Source organism: Diadema setosum, chromosome 9 (genome assembly GCF_964275005.1).
Source record: "Diadema setosum chromosome 9, eeDiaSeto1, whole genome shotgun sequence".
In the NCBI taxonomy this organism is placed as follows: domain Eukaryota; kingdom Metazoa; phylum Echinodermata; class Echinoidea; order Diadematoida; family Diadematidae; genus Diadema; species Diadema setosum.
Window position 1 is genome coordinate 14,896,244 of NC_092693.1, and position 7,658 is coordinate 14,903,901.

Sequence of the window (7,658 nt, forward strand, 5' to 3'; positions counted from 1 at the left end):
ATGACAATACCTTGAGTTATTTTTGAGATATGGAGGAAAAAGTGCAATTTAGCACTTTCACTTGACCTTTGACCTTTTGACCTTTGACCTTTTGGCAAGAAACTTCCCACAGAATATATATTGGGTTATACATGCATACATCAAGTTTTAAAAAAATCCTTCAGGCACTGCATAAATATAAGGAAAGTAGTTATATTTTGAGGAGTTGACCTTGACCTTTGACCCATGACCTTTGACCCATGACCCCCAACTTCCCTAGATAATCACTGCCCATCGGTACAAGCATATATACTAAGTTCCATGAAGATACCTTGAACCATTTGCGAGATATGGAGAAAAACATGAAATTTCAATTTTTTTTTCACAAAATAACCTGTGACCTTTGACCTTTGACCCTGTGACCCTAAAATCCACACAAAGTATCATCCCCCAAGGATATATCCTCATACCAAGTTTGATGCAAAACCACCACACGGTTCTTGAGATATCGACAAAAACAAAACGGGACGGACGGACGGACGGACGAACGGAAGTACGGACGTACGGACGTACGGACGGACGGACGACCCGAAAACATAATGCCTCCGGCCACTTCGTTGGCGGAGGCATAAAAATAATATTAATTCAAAGAAAATAGCAGTTCATGGAATGATTCTACATGTCTCTGTCCTATACACGACAAAGGGGGGGGGCATTTATGGTTTCTGTCAACTAGTCTTGCATCATACTTTCAACTGCATTTTAAGTGGAAAGTGACATGGCTTGAAAAAATAGACACTACATTTGTGCTAAAAAGAATGTTTGTCTAAAGTGTACTTGATAATGTGATGTTCATTTACTTCCATGAACTTATCCCTTTACATGGGAAAGAAAACCTTCATCAGTATATCACAGACTTCATTTTGCAAAAAGGTTGAATTTCTACTCTGCTAAACCAGATGACCATGAATAAATACTACAGAAGTTCTGGTTTAAATTATAAAGACCAAGTATAAATGAAGTCCAACCAGAATCTATTGATCCGCCCAAAACCTATTCTTGGGCTTTACATTTAGGCATTTCAACCACAATATTGAACTGAAGTATAGGTACAATTGTTTTCCTTCCATCCGAGAGCCAGAAAACATTAAACTTTCACAGACTACCCCTCATAACTTTTCTGGGCCCACTCTCCTAAGTATTTTCAAGACTTTCAACACTCTCCAAGACCTTTTCAAATTCAGCAAGCCATTGCATCACTACAAAATAATATGCTGCAACATATGAGGTTTCACATAATTAGTGTATGGACATAGTGAACCAAATGCAATGAACCTGTGAAAATTGTACAAAAATTGATTCAATGCTAAAATCTATGCCTATTTCAAGGGTGGTCCAGCATCTATCGTAGTGCTCAAGTGGTACCAGCGTCAAAAATTTAGCTTCGGTCATGTGACTGACAGACTGCTCGTATGATACTTCTTCTTCTTTCGAGGGGGGGGGGGGGAGGTTAAACAAAATTTCAAGACATCGCTTGTGACAGACTTAGGATTTCTTGATTTACCAGACATCTTTGAACATAATGGAAGAAGATTACTTAGTAAAAATATTTGTGTAACAGAACAAAAGCAGCCAAGACATGTAAAAGGTTTCTCTGACAGCAAAATTCGAAGGAATTCTCTCCTTTCAACCCTTTTCTTTGCTGTACATTCTCAATCTCATAAGTATGACAATACAGTATACGCTGTACCCTGGCTATTCGACCTTCAGAGTTTTCTTCAGCATTCATTCAGCAAAAACATTTTAGCCACCAGTGAACAATAATACATTACAACAATATACCAAACAATCAAAATCATATTACTTTTACATGACTACTCAGTACATAGCAAGTTTTCGGAACTCTGTCTCATTTGCAGTAGGTAGTCTATTCATCTTTTATCACACACACACTCTCTCTCTCTGTCTTTAGTTTGTACATAACTCTCACACTCTAGTGTCTCTCTGTTTCTCTCAGTGACTCATCCTCTCTCCTCCCGGGGTGAAAGGTCACCTCGTGTGCTTGCCGCAAACCCACTTCAATTCGTGATCTTCACTGAGGTCCATTTGGGCTTTCACTGATCTCCAGCTGCACTGGCAGGCATACGCTCTACACCCTGATCAATGAAGGAGGAAAAAAACATAACGATACCTGCTATTACATACCTATGCATTTTGAACAATTATGTTCTAACTGTACACGGATATATTTTGGATTAATATGTCATAAGGATATTGTTTATCGAGTGATCCATGTCTTACAAGCTCCGCTTTTTAGATCACTTTTCCATTGCTATATTAACTTCTTTGTTATCATTGGATAGTATGCATTGTTTCTCTCATTATTCCTTTGTAAATATATTTTGTATTTAATCTATGACATGTACTTCCTACAAACTGTTAAAATAAGATATGTCAAATGTTTCCTTAGTAATTACATTCTGTTTGATAGAAATAAAGTAAATTGAATATTTTGAGTATGCCCCCAAAAGAAATCCTATGTAGTCCAAGGAACCACATTTCTGCAGTTTGATGTTGTATTTCTAGTCTTGAGCATAACGTTCATCATTCACTGCTAGTTCCTCATATGATAGAATAAAAAACCTTTCATTTGAGCCCGTTTTCGGTCATATATCATTCTTAATTACTGTGGCAAAATTATCAAAAGCTTTTGCATCACTGACTCAATAACCAATCTTTACATTGACAACTCATTTGGGAAACTTGGATAAAAGTTAAGGATGTTATGAAATTGTGAAATTTGACTAATTTTCACAAACACTTCTTGAACTGACCATATGAATATGCAAATGAATGAGGTGATGATATCATCACCTCACTCATTTGCATATTCATATTCATATCAAATGTTTGAAAAGTATTTTGCAAAAATCTGCAACAGTTCAAATTTCATAACTTTCCTAATTTTTACCTGATCAGATTTTGATCAAATTTTCACTGCTGTGATTATAAAATAATGCCCTTTTTTTTCAGACATTCTTATGATCAGTTCAGAATTCTTATTTAAAGCTCTTTGAGAATTAAGCATGCTTCATGTAGTCTAAACAGAGCAATAGCTTTAATCTTACTGAATCACTTATATTTCAGATCAAATAAACACTTTGTGCCTGAAGCCATCCACCTGGCTAAATCACTCTTTCCCAACTCCCCATGTTTTTGGTCTACCTTTTCTCTTTTTCAACTTGGCTCGAAGCTTTTGGAGGTCTGGCACATTGTTCCTCAGGAAGAGGTAGTTGCAACTGGCATCCCACTCCAGGTCGTCATAGCAGACGATCCTGAAGTCACATGACGTGCATCGAAGTTGATCACATGCTCTGTGATGGAAATAGAAAAAGAATTACCTCTCATTAATAGCTTTGGCTGTCATTGTCACATTTCAGTAAATGATGAAAATGATTAAACCACATGCCATGTTAATTTTAGAAAGTTGGCTATGGTGAATTAATATCAAATATTTTGTGGTTGTTGTTTTTTATCATCATTGTTATTAGTATTGTCTTCATGCACAATAATTTGTTTGGTATCCATGACAACAGTACAAACAATACCCTTCCCATCATTTTGCACAAATGGATGCTCTGTTGTCAGCCTAACACAAAAGCCATTTCTGACGAATTGGAGCCGATGGCCTTTTTTGCGGCGTGAAATTTTCGCGGATTGCCAGTGGCATTTGAACAATGCATACGGTGCAGATGAGAACTTTTGCGTGCATTTTAATTTCGCGAATCTTGGCGCTCACGAAATTCGCGAAATTAAAATGCACATTCCTCGTTTTACAGTACACAGGACTCGTTCTCAACAGGTTAAAGATCAATCAAGAGGTAGAAAATAGATATTACCAATTGTGTTTCTCTGTTATTTTTCTTTGTGTTCATATCAGCTTTTAGTAGTTGTTGTTGCATGAGGGATGGTCATACTCAATGTCTGATATAATTTGACGAGAACTTTTACAACCCTTACACGACAATATACGACACAACTTTAGGTACCGGTATCTGTGACATGTAGGCAATAAAAACAAAGGACCAAGGAATATATGGTAACAGGGAAAATAGCAGGCCTCTTTCTTCTTCCCAAAGGTTTAACCCATTAAAGACGAGTCCTGAGCATACTCGGGCAAGGGTCTATGTGAAATGCGCGTTGTAGCAAAGTCAGCCCGTCCTCAATGGGTTAAGTTGCCCTTGTACCAAATTCCCTCACCTAAGCACATCACACAATATGAACTGCAATTTGGCACGTCAACATGTTGTTTGCTCTAATTTACAGCTTATAGGACAGTGAGGTCTATTGGCCAGAAGAGAGTAATTTGCATTGCCCTTCAAATACTGATTAGCCACATGGGACCAATTAGCCATTGTAGGCCATTTGAATGTTTTTGGGCATCTACGGAACAGAGAGATAAATGAAGGCCATTTAGCCTTGTTTTCCTATCTCTTGTTTTTGTTTTTTTGTTTTCTCTCTCTCTCTCAAAGGTATGGAAGGGAAGGAGTGAGGGAAAATGGTATGGCAATGCACCATCAAGACAATGCAAACTCCCATCCAAGATTGTCACATTGTTTGTACAACAGGTCAAACAAAGAAGATTTTCATGTCGATTAGCCTCTCAATATGATGTGAAAAAAAAAAGTTGTGGTCACTATTCTTTAAAAAAAATATGTACATTTTGTAAACAAGTCTGAATAAAGACTTGTTCATGATGGGATGGAAATGCAGGAGAGGAAGGCTATGGCTAGAGAGTTACCATATGGCTCATTTTTAAATTCATCAAACCTTTACATCATGCCTCGAGATTCCTGACTTAAACGCGTCTTTTGACACTGACATGACTTGTGCGTGCACATCTGCCTGACTAAAAAAGATGATGGTTTGTAGATCTTACTTTTGTACCACAGTTGAGGCAACACCAAGGGTCATTGAGCTCCCACCAAGGAACACAGGGAAACATTTCCTCTCTGATGAGACTCCATTGACTGCACTGGGCCGTGACGAAGATGACGAGGCCAGAGCAGATGGTTTTTGTCTCACAGACTCCTACGAAGCAACAAGAAATAATGGTGATCTTAAGAAAACATCAACAATGAGAAAGGCTTAAACAACCTTGTATCACATGAGAGGATTCTAACACTGACTAATGGATTTTAATTTTTATACACCTCATTTGATGACTCCTCAATTTTGAGAACTTATATCAATTGCTTATTTTGGGGTTATGGCAAAAATCATTTGCCTTTGGTGATTTCTCAACAGTGCTATGCCCCAAGTTGTCACCTAAGGGCATATAGTTTCACTAAGCCCTTCAAAGTGGTTGACATTAATTGCATAACAGATACTCATTGACAGATCATTTCACACACTATCCCTTCATGCTTGAGATCTACATTGAATTCATGCGCAAGGTTACAAAGAGCTACTTTGAATGAGGGAAGTTAACACAAAACCACACTGAACAACTTACCGGAGGATCAGGAGCAGCGATAATGTCATCGATGATGGAATCAAGTTCATCTTTCTCCTTTGATTTGGCACTTTGGCTATCAAAAGCAAACCAAAATACATTCAAGTTCAAGTTACGATTTATTTCATGTGAAAAGTAGGTCTCTATGATTACCGGTAGCAGTCGCCAAGGGCTAATATCATCACATTTACAAATACCATGTACAGCAATGTAAGAATGCATGAAGATTAGTCATTATTAAAGAAATAACATGAGATTTTGTTAGAATGAGAGTAGACTTCTATATACCAGGTACATAAAGAAATTACATGTAGACATGAATACTAATTACTTGGACTGAACACCTCAAGTTGTAACACTAACAGATACCTAACAGTGTCACTCAGTCTGTCTAGTATAATTACGCGCATATGAGCATTCCTCAGTAAAACATAACTTTTTATCATGTGAGTATGTAAAACCATCTTTTAAAGGCACTGTCGTACACCCTCATGCGGAATGACAAATGCAACTCACTACACTACAGTCAGCCGAGTAGGCAGTGATAGCGTATCTGCTAGTTCTATTTAGTATTAAACATCACATTAATATTTTTGTTCTATTGTCATATTTTTAAATGCAGATTCTACAAGTTACTGTTTATGGTACTGGTACTGTTTACAGTTAAGTAGAAAGCTAGTTGTTACTTTATTATCTATTATTGATCGTCCATTACAATGTTATATAATCACAGTTTATTAATCAATATTTCAATTTATAGAGTCATGGTCTTGTGTCAATGTGTCCGACTGTTACAGAGCTTGAGCTAGAGCTAACCCTGGCTGGGGCGCACGCTTCACATTCGGGCTGGTCGCAGTTTACAGAGCTAGAGCCAAGTTGAGGCTAATTCTTTATGTTCTTGTGAAATTCTTCTGACTTCTGTTGAGTGTATATTTCTACTAGTTTTAGATCTACTTTACTGCAAATGCAGTTACAGAACTGGGCCATTTGACTGTGACTAGAACTTGCAGAAGTCTAGATCTAGTGTGAGAGATAAAGTAATGTTGAGCATGAACTAGTGTTGCAAATGAGCATCTGGTACAGAATATAAGGACATTTCCTGCTCAATTTATGAATGACAGAATCATATCTATAATGATGGTATGAATAATTTCCAGCCTACACAGGTAGCCCTGGTCAATCAATCACTGATCACTCGCCCTCATCTCATAACACTCAGTCCCACTGCATTGCACCGCACATGTACGTCGCGGCTTGCACAGCAACAGCAATAGATGGCAAGTGCAAGATTGAGTAGAGTCGGCCCCCGCCTACCCGATCCCGAAGCTTTACGGGTAGCCATGGCAGCAAACCGCTATCTGCATTTACCTCCTCGCTGTCGTTGCTTTATTCTTAGGGTGTCCCGTCCCACTTGTTTTCGAGGCCGTCGATGATTTGCTCGGGGATTTTACACAGAATTTCGTCTCAACTTCGTTGAGAAGGTCGTCGATGTCATCTGCCATGACTGCCTGTTTTATCTTTCACCAACGAATCGATAAAGATCAATCATCCAAATGTCCGTCATTCATTCTTCTGTGGTGGGATGGGACACAAACTCCCAGCCAGCCAGCTGTAACGTTTAGGGCTAGCGCATAGCTAGCTGCTGCCTTTCTGATACGGTATACCGGTACGGGGTAGCCGAGCAAGCGCGAGCGACCGACGGATCATCAGCGGACGCAGTCCCATGTGTGTCTGCCCATGTATGATACGTACATTTCATACACAGCGGCCACAAAATTTGTATCGCATGGTGTGTGTGTGGTGTGGAAGGAGGCGGAGCGGAGCGCGCGTTTGTAAGAGCGCTGGCGGGTTGCGTATTTTTTATTTACACGCAAGCCTGTGGTTTTTCGCAATTTAATTCAATGAAACCGCTCGTGATGCGTCTATGCTTACTCCGCTCGGGTTGCGAAGAGCTGAGTTCTGTGGGTTTCACTGTCACAGAACTCTTAGTTCTGTGGTTACTGTCCAGTGCCTCCGCTCGCGCCGATTCGATTCGTACACGTGCATCAGTGAGTGTTTGTAAGCGCTGTGAAAGTTTTGCTTGCCGTGGTAGACCTGCATCCAATTAGTACATGTACGTATACTACATGTAAACGAGTGAGAGTGCGAAAAACAAAACAATACA

The 7,658-nt window shown here is 39.1% G+C and overlaps 1 protein-coding gene across 1 annotated transcript; it reads right to left on the reverse strand.

Annotated features, from left to right (window-relative positions):
• Positions 1-2,006: 2,006 nt before the first annotated feature.
• Positions 2,007-7,069, reverse strand: LOC140233394 (cilia- and flagella-associated protein 418-like). The gene is made up of 5 exons (XM_072313500.1): positions 6,863-7,069; positions 5,495-5,564; positions 4,919-5,070; positions 3,205-3,353; positions 2,007-2,135 (listed from the first exon to the last, which is right to left on the reverse strand). The coding sequence occupies exons 1-5, from the start codon at positions 6,994-6,996 to the stop codon at positions 2,029-2,031; spliced, it is 612 nt and encodes a 203-aa protein (XP_072169601.1). The 5' UTR covers positions 6,997-7,069; the 3' UTR covers positions 2,007-2,028.
• Positions 7,070-7,658: the final 589 nt, after the last annotated feature.